This window comes from Rhinopithecus roxellana, chromosome 2, assembly GCF_007565055.1.
Source record: "Rhinopithecus roxellana isolate Shanxi Qingling chromosome 2, ASM756505v1, whole genome shotgun sequence".
NCBI lineage: Eukaryota > Metazoa > Chordata > Mammalia > Primates > Cercopithecidae > Rhinopithecus > Rhinopithecus roxellana.
Genome location: NC_044550.1, coordinates 24,635,570 through 24,650,051, shown reverse-complemented (window position 1 = coordinate 24,650,051; position 14,482 = coordinate 24,635,570). Strand labels below are relative to the sequence as shown.

The 14,482-nt window shown below is 41.2% G+C and overlaps 1 protein-coding gene across 1 annotated transcript; it reads left to right on the top strand.

Annotated features, from left to right (window-relative positions):
• The first annotated feature begins 3,058 nt into the window (after positions 1-3,058).
• On the top strand, positions 3,059-14,435 carry TIFA (TRAF interacting protein with forkhead associated domain). The gene is made up of 2 exons (XM_010389318.2): positions 3,059-3,320; positions 10,541-14,435. The coding sequence occupies exon 2, from the start codon at positions 10,559-10,561 to the stop codon at positions 11,114-11,116; it is 558 nt and encodes a 185-aa protein (XP_010387620.1). The 5' UTR covers positions 3,059-3,320; positions 10,541-10,558; the 3' UTR covers positions 11,117-14,435.
• The last annotated feature ends 47 nt before the right edge of the window (positions 14,436-14,482 follow it).

Here is a 14,482-nt window from a genome sequence, read left to right as displayed (position 1 = left end):
ATGTTACTTCCTATAACCCCAACACTACTCAGGGCATTTGGTTGTAGCAAGTGAGGTTAACCAAGTTTAAAATCCTGTTGAATTCACAGGAGAGTTTAACTGCATCTGTCTAATTTAAAAGATGTTGGCAGCCCATGAGCAGTTCTGCGTGCAAGAGAAAGTTTCACACTTTAAGGCTATGTCAGGATCAGATAATGAATTTATCAAAATGACACAATCACATTGAAACAAAAAATATTTTTGTTTTTTGGTTTTTCTTCTCAAAAAGAAAAACCGCAGCAAGAGGGCCTCAAAGGTGATTTCCAGCTGCTATGTTCTCATCAGCATATTTGTAATGGTGGCACACACTGGAAGCCTTACATTTCCTCAGTCTGATGTAACTTTGGCCGAAGTACTTTCAGACTTTAGTAATTTGCTTGTTTTAAGAGAAATAATAGCCTGAGATGAGGATATTTGTATAAACCCCTTCCTGAAACGTCTAGTACCTTTCATTGCATAATTAAAATTCCTACTGTGTTTCTTTAACAGTAAAGACATTTTCATTATCAAAGAATGATGTTCATGTTTTTCTAGAAGAGCTATCATTGCTCTATTTGTTTAAACTTCGATCTTGAATAAAAATAAAACAAGTAAAACCTGTAGTAAAACTGTAAAATAATCTCTTCATTAAAAAATAATCATTTTTAATGGTTTTATACAAACAGAAGCAATAATAAAGCCGATGTTACAACTTGCTTTGCCTAATTTAGATATGAGTGACTTAAAATTGCTTCTTTTGCAAATGTCCCCTGGTGATTTTCAGAAAACTTAATAAATTGAAAGTACAGCAACAAATAGTCACATTTCTTTTGGGCTCTGGCTTTATTCAAGCTTTTAGAAATTTTCTGAGCCTTTTGTCAGTTTTCAAATTAGAGATTGGAAACTCCAATTCTGATAATACTGTTCTACTGTATGAGTTCACTGACATAATCAGATAGTATGTTTTATCTTCCACCTGCTCTCATGTTCACCTGCTGAGAGAAGGTATCCTGACTGTCTCTTCCAGAGAAGAAATAATAAATGTTGATGATTAACAAAATTGCAGCCCTTACGGGAATCTGCCACACTTGTAAATGCACCCTTGTTTCCCCACAGTCACTGTACTTGATTATACCTAGCTCCTGACACAGTCCAAAACTTAACCGCACCCATAGAACCTCTTCATGAGGCAGACATCAATGTCATTTTATTGCCAGTGAAACAGATCCACAAACAAGGAACTCTCCTGAACTCAAGGACAGAACACAGACAAGGGGCTTCCACTCATTTCCATCATCAGAATTTGGTTTCCCATGCGAAGAAGTAGGCCACTATGATCTCAGCCAGGTCAAGTTTTGTCCTCCTTCCTCTATCTATCCTCAGTCTTCTTTCTCCTTCTACAGCAAGGGCCCCCAACCTCTGTGCCTTGGACCAGCAGTGGTCCATGGACTGTTAGGAACCCAGTGGCAAAGCAGGAGGTGAGCTCTGGGCCAGCAAGCGAAGCTTCATCTGTATTTACAGCTGTTAACTATCACCTGTGTTACTGCCTGAGCTCTGTTTCTTGTCAGATCACTGGGGCGTTAGATTCTTATAGGAGCAGGAACCCTGCACATGGGAGGGATCTAGGTTGCAGGCTTCTTATGAGAATCTAATGCCTGATGATCGTCACTGTCTCCCATCACCCCCAAATGTGTGCGCCTAGTTGCATGAAAACAAGCTCAGGACTTCCACTGATTCTACATTATGGTGAGTTGTATAATTATCTCATTATATATTACAATGCAATAATAATAGAAATAAAGTGCACAATAAATGAAATGGGCTTGAATCATCCTGAAACCATCTCCTGTGGTCCCCACCCCAGTCTGTGGAAGAAGTCTTCCGTGATACCAGTTCCCAAAAGGGACCGCTGGTCTCTACAGTGTCTGTCCTCTCTCTCTCTCTCTCGCTTTTTTAAACAGAGTCTCACTCTGTTGCCCAGACTGGAGTGCAGTGGCGCCATCTTGGGCTCACTGCAACAGTGCCATCTCAGGCTCACTGCAACCTCTGCCTCCCCAATTCAAGCCATTCTCCTGCCTCAGCCTCCCAAGTAGTTGGGATTACAGGCACCCACCACCAAGCCTGGCTAATTTTTGTATTTTTAGTAGAGATGGAGTTTCGTCATGTTGGCCAGACTGGTCTCGAACTCCTGGCCTTGTGCTGGGATTACAGGTGTGAGCCACCGCGCCCAGGTCTATACTCTCTTGACACCTACTCTCCTTAGGTTCTTCACACTTAGGTCATTCCAAACCTTTTCACTGAGGCAGAAAAGTAGCATCACCTTATTCTAAGCTACAAAGGACTCCTGAGAGGTGTTTCCCTTTTCATCATGTACCAGCTTTTACTTGTGGACTCTGGATGTCCATTCCGGTGGAAGCGGTAGGAGAGAGAGACTGGACTGCTGTGCTGGGTGTAAGGCGAGGGCAACCTGGAGCAAGTTCAAATCCCGCCTCTGCGGGAGGCAGAGGTTGCAGTGAGCCGAGATCACGCCCCTGCACTCCAGCATGGGCGACAGAGTGAGACTCGTCTCAAAACAAAAAAAAGAAAAAAAAATTCCACTTCTCGCCACACTCCACCATTCTCTGAGCCTCAGTTTACTCATGTGTAAGGGGGGCTAAGATGATTAGAGGAGATCTCCATGCCATGCACTGGCTTGCTTGGTATCCTTGGAGTCACCGAAAGATTAGTTCAACTCCCCGCCTGCCCCCGCCCTGGGGCAACATTCATCTCGGGGAAAAGTCCCCCTTAATGCTGAAATGATCCAGTTCCCTTCTTTTCTCTAGCTCGCCAATTGGGCTCTCCCGAGAGGCCACTCGTTTGGTAAGGCGCGGTCCGGGTCGGTGCACCGCGCACCAAACCCTGCCAGAGAACTCAGAGAGGCGGCCAGGGAGCTGTGTGCTTCGGCAGAAAGGCCCCGGCGGCCGCGTCACCTCCCGAGGAAGGAAGGGGCGGGAGCGCGAGTGGGGCGGGCGGAGCCTGAAAACCTCCGCGCCTTCGCTGCGGGCTTTACAAAGGCCCCAGGCGCGCGAGAGGAGGTGCTCTGCCAGCCAGTGGGAGGGGAGGCCGCGCCCGCAGGAGGATCGGCGGCTCGCGGTCCGTGGTCCCTGGCTCGGTTCCCCGCATCCCGGGGCTCACACCTGCCCGCGCGGAGGAGCAGCGGCCGGGCGCCCTCCCCGAGCCTGCGCCCAGTCTCCTCGATTCCCCTCGCTCTGAGCCGGGCGAGCCGAACAACTCAGGAGAGTTCACGCACTCCCCAGCCCCAGGTACTTGCGGGGCGGCGGGCTAGGGGTGAGGTAGGGACTGGCCCTTTTCGGTTTATCCCGCAGAGACAGCAGCTTTGTCCAGGAGATTTTCGGGGTTTCGGATCGGAAGTCATCCCCCGCCGCTCCGGCTCACCTGGCACACGCTCACCGTATGCTAAGGAAAGCCTGCAAAAATTATAGACGGCACTTCCCTGTTTTATAAAATATGAGAATATTTACATAAATGAGGAAACATTGGAGATGGGGGTGTTTTTTCTCTGTACTTTAGTGTTCTTTGCAACGTTTTTCTAATCAGAAAACAAAAACGAATGCCATTTATGCAGTGTGGCTCCAGAGCAGTTGTGCGTGACGCCCCCCCTTGCCAACTGCCACGGCCCCACGCTGTCGGTGGCCGAGCGAGACCTTTCTGAGGGGCCCTGGGCTCTCTGGAGTGCCGAGGTCCTTGGTCCTAGACCTGAGTTCTTGTTTCAGTCTGGTTCATGAGATAAATATAGTAATCCGTTGTTTTCTGGGACTTTCCCCAGATTTCAGATTGAAAGGTGGAATTTCCCAAATCCTCTGAAGCCAAAATCCACAGACTGAGCCTCACTGCGGATGTCCGCAGCCACCGGGAAGTAGGACTGTACCCCGGGTCACGCCAATGAAGTAGAGTGGGAGAAAGAAAATATTATGTTAGAAAGACACCGAGCTTTCTTAAGGTTTTCCTCCTGCTGTGTTTGGTTTTCACATTTTTTTTTTTTTTTTGATTCTTTGCTTTTGCAAGCAAGACCTGTGGCTTTAGTATTAATTCTGCCAAACAGCTGTGCCAGAGTTCACAAATGCCTTCAGAGCCACGCTTCAGGGTGATCCTGTTGAGCAGGGTTAGGCAGGAGGATAACTTGGTCCTTTGCTCTGCTTCCAAGTTTCTGTTCCCCTCCTGTGTGCTCAGTGTTCGTTGTTCATTAGGGAGAAAAGCCTTGAAACTTCCTACTTGCAAACACCCAAAGACATACTCTTTCTTGAGAATATATTCAGGGGGAACTGGGGAGGAGAGGGGGCTGGGGGGAAATGAAAGTAAAAATTTTCACCATCCAGAACAGACCTCATTAGTATAGTCAATCCTGTTTTAAAAAACAGACTTCTTAAAGCATGAGAAATCTTGTTGGCATGCATGACCACCCAGGGGCGCCAAGCTTTCTGTTAAACCGCTTAGACACCTGGGTCCTTTTAGCAAAAATATTTCTATATATCTTTTTGTTTATGACATTTTAAGGCCAAACTCCCTTCGGCAAGGTGAGGGTAGTACATCTCTTCACTGACTTTGCAGGACCTTGTGTAGGGGTGTGTGTGTGTGTGGGTATGTATGTATGCCTGTGTGTGTGTTGCAGGGAGGGTAGCAGAGGTGGAAGTACTGTTTTCGCACATAACACCTCTACACGTATCCATTCTTCTTTCCCCAAAGAGGAGTCAGAAGCCTTGCCCTTGATCTAACCCTTCTCTTCCCCACTCTAAGCCTCCCAGGTAAGTGTATATATACATCCTGATGTCCAGCACAGAAGAGCTGGACACTCAAGAATGCAGCATCCATGCTTTCTGTATTCAGCTTTCAGAGACAGAGTTTCCAATGGCAGTGCTTATTTTTATTTCTATATTTATTGTATTTCCTTTGTTAACACAGATATTACTGTTTGTCAGATATTAATCAGTGTTTTACAACTTTTCCATGTCAGATATCACATTTACCCCTTTAATGATACTTTGCTAGTCTCTAACCACTGTCAATTCCATAAACATCAAAGGGTTGGTGATGTTGTAAAGAAAATATTTGTTAAGTGTTTGAATAGATATTGAAGTGCACATGGTATAAAATTCCAAAGGTATAGAGTGTTCAGTGGAGAGTAAGTCTCCTTCCTATCTCGGGCCCCCAGTTTTTGTCTCCAGAGGTAACCATTGTTATCACTATATAAAATCATTGTTCCCCTGTTTCTTTGATAACTTATGACTAACAGATTTCAAAATGCTGTTTTGAGCAAATGTGCACCAGTGATTTTTAAACATCTAACAATTTTAAGTATATTATTTTAGTTGTCAGCTTCTGTCTTTTCCTGTTTTTCTGCTGACCACTCTGAAATGTCAGAGTGTTCAGGCCACTTTGTAGAGAGACCTTGTGGCTTTGGAGATAAACAAATAGATTCGTTTCTAAGTTCCTTGAAGTCAGAGATCAACATGGTCTCTAAACAACCTGCCACAATTACCGATGAGTACTAGGTCCATGCTAATATTATACACCCAGGCTTAAGGATAACTGATGTTCATAGTAACCTGGTGCTTCAGAGCCTGCTCCTCCTATGAGGTAGCACTAATGGCATATTTTCCTCCCCTGTATTAGATTCTTGTTTGGTGCCTTGCTGGTTGTAGCCCACACATCTTTATGGCCCGTTTCTCTGCAGGTTAACTGCTAAGGTTTGTGAAGTAACTGGTAATCGGGCAGACAGTGTTTGTAATGGTTACGAGAGGCTGCATTAGAGTTTGAGTTCTGTCTTTGACATTGGATTTGTGATCTGGGCTGGTTTTTAAACCCTCTGAGATTCAGCTCCCTCATCAGTGAAGCAGTGATTCACAGAGTTATTTTGAAGATGAGATGACCTGTTGTCACCAAAAAGCAGGTTAGTGGCCCGCTGCGTGCAGAGTCCAATTAACAAGAGTGTGGTCTGATAAAAAAAAAAAAACTGAATTCCTAAGCTAGCTTGGGGAAGGGGGCACAAAACGTCCTGCCTTTATCCACACCCAGAATGTGCTGCTTCACTTTTGCAGCAGAAAGTGGGCACTTTTATAAAGTAGGGTGGGAAGTGAGCCAGAGCAGGGGGTCCTTTGCTTCCCTGGTGCTTTACCAGACAGTTGAGTTGGCACCTTCCTGGGCAGAAATATAAGTTATATAAGTGGCCAAGCAGGCACACTCTCACCATGCCCTCCTAGTAGGTGTGAGTTCAGAGGCCACCCCCTGGAAGTGAGAGTTCTGTGGGGACATGCTTTGGTCTGCAAATTGACTGCCAACTATCCAGGAGAGATCAAAGTCAAGGTCGTCTTGGAGCACATGGTTAGATATACTTGCCCTGTAGGGAATGTCTGGTCAGGAGAAGTGAAAGGTTACATTTGCATTTCTGAAGGTCTAAGTAGGAAGCAGGGCACAGGGGGAAGCGGAAAAGAGAAAATAATTAAAAAAATTAAACTATGATTTAGAAAAATGGATGTACTTGGTTACAGTGTGTCAGGGACTTAGCAGCCTGCCTGGCATATGAAAGGCATGAAATAAGTAATAGCCCTTATTCCTGTCTGTAATAGTTTGTTCTCACACTGCTAATAAAGACATACCTGAGACTGGGTAATTTATACAGGAAAGAGATTTAATGGACTCACAGTTCCGCATGGCCGGGGAGGCCTCACAATCATGGGAGAAGGCAAGGAAGAGCAAGTCATGTCTTACATGGATGGCAGCAGGCAAAGAGAGGGCTTGTGCAGGGCAACTCCCCCTTATAAAACCATCAGATCTCGTGAGACTTATCACAAGAACAGCATGGGAAAGACCAACCCATGATTCAATTACCTCCCATCAGGTACCTTCCCCAACATGTGGGAATCATGGGAGCTATAATTCAAGATGAGATTGGGGTGGGGACACAGCCAAACCATATCACTGTCAGGGTTTGCTGTGGTTTTACACCTTCATAAGATAGGTGAATGCATCCATCAGCTCAGGGTCTGATATGGTGCAGTAACAAATGACCTCAAAAATTTCAGTGGCTTATTGGAAGAAGGGTTGATTTTTTGGCTAATATTACCCGTCCTTTATGTATCTGTCTTCGGCTCTTCCCTCTGGGACCCAGACTGAGCTGCTCCTTGTGGGAACTGCTGATGTTTTGACAAAAGAAAGCGGGAAAGTGGAAGGAACTACACAGTGGCTTTTAAGCTTCTGATTGGAAGTAAGTTTCTGCTTCTCTTCCATTCATGTTTCATTGACATTGTTGTTAATGAAGTGGATCATCATTTTAAAGGGGCAGAACTGGTAGGGATAGGCCTGCAAGGATGGGGTAGCAAATATTTGACACTAATGCAGTCTGCCTCAGTGTTTGTTGGAGGGAGTCACAATTGTGAACCCAGAGATTCATCAAATCCAGAGAATTGATCTATAGCAAGACACTCATAGCCACTGATGTATATATAAACCAGAATGCCATTTTTTCTCCCTAACAGTGGATAATGTATCTGCCCTGGGGACTGAGTATAAGAACCTATATGGGGTAAGCTTTTCTTGTGGTGGATTTGCTCAGAAGACTGAATTATAAAGTAATAGCTTATGTAGAGCATACAAAAACAAAATTTGGATATTACCAAAAGACTATTAAGATCCAGAATACACCATGGTTTTTAATCCAGTTCTCCTTTTGCAATTCTTATTGCCTGAAGTCCAAGAATGAACTAGATCGATGGCAGCATATTGTAAATAAAGCTGGAGATCACTTACAGATTTCTGACACTTCTTTTCAGGCTCTTGTTAATAGCAAATGCTTTTCTTGTCAACTGCTAATGCATCATTCCATAACTTATAATTATTCTTTTATGCTGTCTGCTTCCTGAATAATGAGACTTTATTATCATAATTACAGTGTTTTCAAATCACAGTGTAAGATGGATTAACCAGTTCTACCCATTGTGTGTTAATTCTTGCTGACTTTGGTTTCATAGTGAGTTTTACCATCCCTGGTACAGGATTTTGAGGATTTTTCTCAGTTTTTCTGCTTATAGCTGGACATCTATGGCCTGCTTGGGTAGAGCAATATGATGCAATAATGTTCAAAAATATATTACGAAAATAAAATTGAAGATGCATTTTCAAATCAATAGAAAATAAATATTGCTTACCTATGTCATTTGTTGGATAACTGAATACATTGAGAGTTTGATTTCCAGCAGCAAAACTTTGCAAAACAGAAGGAAAGATTGTATTTTAAAAGTAAATAGCAGGGCTGAGAATGGTGGCTCATGCCTGTAATCCTAGCACTTTGAGAGACAGAGGTGGCTGGACTGCCTAAGCTCAGGAGTTCGAGAGCAGCCTGGGCATCACGGTGAAACCCCATCTCTACTAAAATATGAAAAATTAGCTGGGAGTGGTGGCGCACGCTTGCAGTCCCACCTACTCGGGAGGTTGAGGCAGGAGAATTACTTGAACCTGGGAGGCAGAGGTTGCAGTGAGCCAAGATCACGCCACTGCACTCCAGTGACAGCAAGACGCTGTCTCCAAAAAAGAAAAAAAAAAAAAAAAAAAAAAAGTAAATGCCAGCAAGGTAGAAAGGGAAGGAAAAGTATTCTGGTTTTTGTTTTTTATATTTCAAACCAGCATAATTTTGATGCCAACATCTAATATAGATGGCAAACAAAAAACAATAAAACTACAAATCAATCTTACTTAAGACTGATGATCTCCAAACCCCAAATCAGTATAAGCAGACAGTGTCAGGTAGCCACAGCAACTGAGAGTCATCCAAGGAATGCAGGCGGCACTCAGCATCTCTCTGTGTACCAGTGTAACTTATCGCCGTGCTACAGTTACAGAATTCTGTGCAGCTGTTAAAGAATGAGGTATATTTGTACGTGTAGATATGGGAAAATTATCACCCATATGTATTATTAATTGAAAAATCGGTCAGGCACAAGTGGCTCATGCCTGTAATCCCAGCACTTTTGGGAGGGTGAAGCGGGTGAATCATGAATCACCTGAGCTCAGGAGTTTGGGAGCAGCTTGGCCAACATGGTGAAACTCCGTCTCTACTAAAAATACAAAAATTAGCCAGGTGTGGTGGTGCATTTCTGTAATCCCAGCTACCCAGGAGGCTGAGGCAGGAGAATTGCTTGAACCTGGGAGGTGGAGTTTGCAGTGAGCTGAGATCATGCCATTGCGCTCCAGCCTGGGCGACAGAGACCTGTCTCAAAAAAAAAAAAGGAGAAGAACAAAGAAAGGTTCAGAACTAAATATAGCATTTTTCTATTTGTGTAAGAAACTTTTTTCTTTGTGGAGAAATGTGCTTGTATGTGTGTTTGTGTGTGTGAGTGTACATACATAGTTATGCTGGTTGTGTAAAGAAAATTTCTGTAAGGATAAAAGTAGCTTTTACAGTGGTTGTACTCTAGGAGAGAAAGACAAAAGAATTCAGGTGGGGGAGAAATACTTGTTTTTTAAATCCGTTGTTAGTGTTTGAATTTTAAAATCATGTGCATGTACTTTTAAAAAATTAAATTAGTTTTAAAATGGCTATTCTGTGTTGAAGTAACTTCACAAAACTTTTAGTAGCTATTTCTGCTGTCCTGTTATACTGCTTTTAAGTACTGTACTAATTATCAAAGATATATGAAGTGAAGTGTAGGTGGAGGGCACCTCGGGCCATCGGCTCTCAAGGGATGTGGTTAACAACAGTCAGATTGTGCTATTTGTAGTTAATGACAGTTTGTCCATCCAGTCGTTGAGTACCACTGACAAAAATAATTAATTCTGATACCAGTGTAGGCTGTGATAATTAGAACCAATTAATGGAGGCTTATATTCTTAAAAGTAATGTCTGAAATTTGAAATTATAGAATAAAATAACCATTTAAAGCATTTACTATTTTTAATCATTTACCTGTTAGAAATCAAAGTGAGGATATAAAGGATAAATGTTGCAATTATTTGTTTATAACTATTAAGTTTATTTAACCAGGTTTCATAATTCATAATATATTTAATTATAATCCAGTTAATAAACGGTAAGTTTTCTTTATGTATATATCCTCTGAAGGTATTGAAACCAAAGGGATTTTTTATTTCCTGATTTTCTTTTTAAAGTACACCTGTCATATTTTCTCTGGGCTCAAGTGACTCTATTTAGGTGAAAGAGGAACTGAGGTTTCTTTATGCTTCCCTCAACTCATTTTATTATCAAAAATCATTCTTTGTTATTGTCTGCCTTTTATGTGTGGTCTTATAGTCAAACTAGAAATGAAAAAGATAGGAAAAGCTAGTGTAGCAATTTTATAGGGCTTGGTATAAGATTTCACATATCTACTAGTTCACTGAAAGTATTGTCTATGTATCGTTTTCTTAGTCCAAATAAATTGCCTATCAGTTGATGTTCATCAAAACGTTAGAATCAAAGCTCTGAATGCCTCAAACATAAGCAGAAACTAACATGGTAATTTAATTATTGCAGGTGGGCCTTGTGCACATCATGACCAGTTTTGAAGATGCTGACACAGAAGAGACAATAACTTGTCTCCAGATGACGGTTTACCATCCTGGCCAGTTGCAATGTGGAATATTTCAGTCAATAAGGTTTTTTAACAGAGAGAAACTCCCTTCCAGCGAAGTGGTGAAATTTGGCCGAAATTCCAACATCTGTCATTATACTTTTCAGGACAAACAGGTTTCTCGAGTTCAGTTTTCTCTGCAGTTGTTTAAAAAATTCAACAGCTCAGTTCTCTCCTTTGAAATAAAAAATATGAGTAAAAAGACCAATCTGATCGTGGACAGTAGAGAACTGGGCTACCTAAATAAAATGGACCTGCCGTACAGGTGCATGGTCAGATTCGGAGAGTATCAGTTTCTGATGGAGAAGGAAGATGGCGAGTCATTGGAATTTTTTGAGACTCAATTTATTTTATCTCCAAGATCACTCTTGCAAGAAAACAACTGGCCACTGCACAGGCCCATACCCGAGTATGGCATTTATTCGCTCTGCTCCTCCCAAAGCAGTTCCCCGGCAGAAATGGATGAAAATGAGTCATGAACACAGAAAGTCTAAGAGGAGAAATATGAAGAATGAAAAGCTCTGTAGATACTGTATAGACACTACTTATTAAGAGTTTATTAGGGTTGTATATTATAGTCATCTGTTATGCTGTGAAATTTGGAATTCAGTGTTATCATTTTGAAGTCTGTAAATTGTGTTAGTCATTAACTTAGTCACCTGTTGTATTCCTGGATCTACACAAAATTATTTTGAGTGCTTGTCTGTGAGGATTAATATGCAAAAAGTGTCCTTTGAGATGAAGTAGGGTTCTCAAAATAAGGTTATATTATTTTCTTCTGCTGCTTGATTTTCATCTTGTGTTTTGCTTTGTTTTTATAAGGAACCATCTCTTGGTTTGGTCACATCATTTCACAGCAGCCATTTGTTTTTAAGGTCAAGGCTCCAGACAGGTTGTTACTGGTGTTTGCAGCGTGTCAGTACTTGCAGTACTGGAATATGTTCTAGGCTAGTGTCTGTGCGTCACTGTGGTTTTAGTATAGGAGGACTTATTTGAGAAATACTACCTTGCTTTTCTATGATTTCTTTTTACAGAATTATAGTGTGTTTACTCCTAAGATGACAGTTCTCTTCGTCTATATTCAGCATCTAAGACAAATATTTAAACATTTTAAAGAACCACTGTGTTAAGTTTAGGATTATTTACTTACCAAATTAGAAGTTTGACTTTTATGTGTTATACACAATTTTAAAATTTCACGAATTCACCTTTTTAATAGTATCCATGTACATAAAGTCAAAGTTTAATTAACCATTTTCTTTGAATTTTTTTCTAAATAAGGGAAAGAACTGTTCTTGGGCCACTTTACATAGATAAATATATGTGAATGTTTATAATTAACGCTTAAATATTCCTAGTGTTAACTTCAAAAAAGTCTTTTTCAGTTCTTAAATAATTTTTTTTATTTAAGATACTTATTCAACTTATCTTAACTAAGGTAGCTAGTGAATGTTAAGTAGATGAGGTAACCGTTCAGTTAAGTTAAAATGTAGCATTGCCAGGTAGTGAGGCTCGCTGTACAATTTTCCAGGTAAATGAAATTTCCTGTAGTGAGAGGTCCATGTTTCTGTAACAGCCTTTTAAAAATGCTTTTGTGAACCCTTTAGCCTCTTACCAAAAGAGGCTTTACACCTCATCTTGATTCAGATCATCAGTCTATTCCCGGGCAATAGTATGTGATGTCCAGCACCCTAACCCTGACTCCCCAGCCCTGGGACTATTCCAGTAGAGTGAAATATTTGTCCCTGTACAAAGTGGCCTGAATGACTGCTTGAGTTTTTGTGTCTAGTTTTCCTGCTTATTCCCTGTGATGCCCAGAGTAATGGCCCACCCAAAGATGTCCAGAGTTCATGTGCTAGTCTCCAGAACTTGTAACTGTGCTGTTACATGGCAAAGGGGAATGAATGCTGCAGATGGAATTAAAATAGATTATGCTGGATTATCTGGGTGTGCCCAATTGATCACCAGATCCTTAAAAGTGGAAGAGAGGCAGATCAGGATGTCAGAGTGATGAGGTGTGAGACGGACTTGACCTGCTGTCGCTGGAAAGAAGGAGGTCATGAGCCAAGGAATGTGGACAGTCTCTTGAAGCTGGAAAGCGTGCATTGGACATCTGGAAGCCAGAAAAGACAAAGAAAGATCCAGAAAGGAACAAAGTCTTGTAGATACCCTGATTTTGGTCCAGTGAGATATATTTGACTTGTTAACCTACAAAACTTTATGATGATAAATTTGTGTTGGTCATAAGCCACGAAATCACAGTAATTTGTCATAGCAGCAGATAGAAAACCAATATACTCGCCTTAATATAAGGTTATCTACTATTGATTCTTTCTAGGATTTTAGCTTCCTGTCTGATGTGGATTTATAGCCAGATCACCCAGCTTGTTTGAATTGCTTACAGTGGGTAGTCTCATGGTAAAGGCTTTCTATGAGTGAAGTGTATATACTTTAATGTATGCATACTGTCACATTTTGACTATTTCGGAAGACTTTCACCTCTGTTTCTTGTCTTTGAGGCTGATGAATGTGTTTCTAAGTTATAAATTTAATATTAAGGGATTCATGTATTATTGTTATTGAACCCAAACAATGTGTTACGTAATATTTAGGGCCAGAAAAATCTCATGCTCATACAGAATAATGATTTCTCCTAATGTAAATCTTGGAAAGGGTTTTGTTCAACTTGAGAAATATTAAAATTTTTTTCTATTTTTTTTTTCTTAAAAGATTGGCAAAGGAGAGAGTGGGTTGCTAAAAGTTTATTTATCATTGTTCTCCAAAGAATAGAAACACTTTCCATAGCCCAACTCCAGTAGTAAATAATAATGAATGCTTTATAATAAAAGAGCAATTGGTTAGTATTAGAATTATTTTGATTACAAAGTTAGCATTTCTGCCAGAGCTACCCAACCCCAAAGTGGGGTTGTTAGAGGAAAGCTGCCATATTTCACAGAACCGAGGAAGGAATCCAGCAGACCTCAGGTGGGATTGAATGCGCTGGCTCTGACCCTCAATGCGTATTGGCTCCATGGCGACCTGTAGCTCCCAAGGTTTACACGTTATTGATCCCCCCAAAGAGACCTGATCTCTTGATTTCATTTCCAGGGAAGGGTCAGCTTGGGTCAGGTGCCCACCCCTTCAACAATCAGCTTGTCTCAGGTAATGTAGTCACGTTATATAATGGCTGCTCTGGTCAGTGATCATGTGGATAGATACAACATTTTCTCAAAAAAAAGGTCACAGGGGGTGGGGGTGGGGCAAACAAAACTATTGGTGTTTGACACAAGGTACTGCAGCTAAGATGTGAAACCTTCCATATACACCTTAAGGACTTCTTTGTCTCTGGAAAGTGATTTTTCTGGGGCTCTTTAGGTAAAGAGGTATATGAATGCTGCGAGTGTTAGAATCATTGGCAGTCTTTTCTTGAACCTGCAACTCCAATGGTTAAATCTCATATGTCATATGGTTATATAACCATTTTCTAGAGAATTCTGTTCCTACTATCTAATGCAGTAACTGACTTAAAAGTAAAAAGTATTACTGTTAGACTCTAACATGAGTGGCAGTATTTGTTTTAATGGAGGTGGGATTAGGTATGTGTTTTTACATTAAAACATTTTTATATGTGTAGATAAATATATATGCCTTGTAGAAAAATTAGCCATAATCTTACTACCAGAAGAGAACTACTATTTACCTTGTGTGTATGTATATGTGGTGGATGGTTCCATGTTGCCTCCTGGCTCTTTTTATGTTTCCAATTCTCTAACACTTGTTTAATTCCTTATATTATTATGTTAAGATAACAGGTATTGTTATTATTTTACTATGTGGGCCATGAT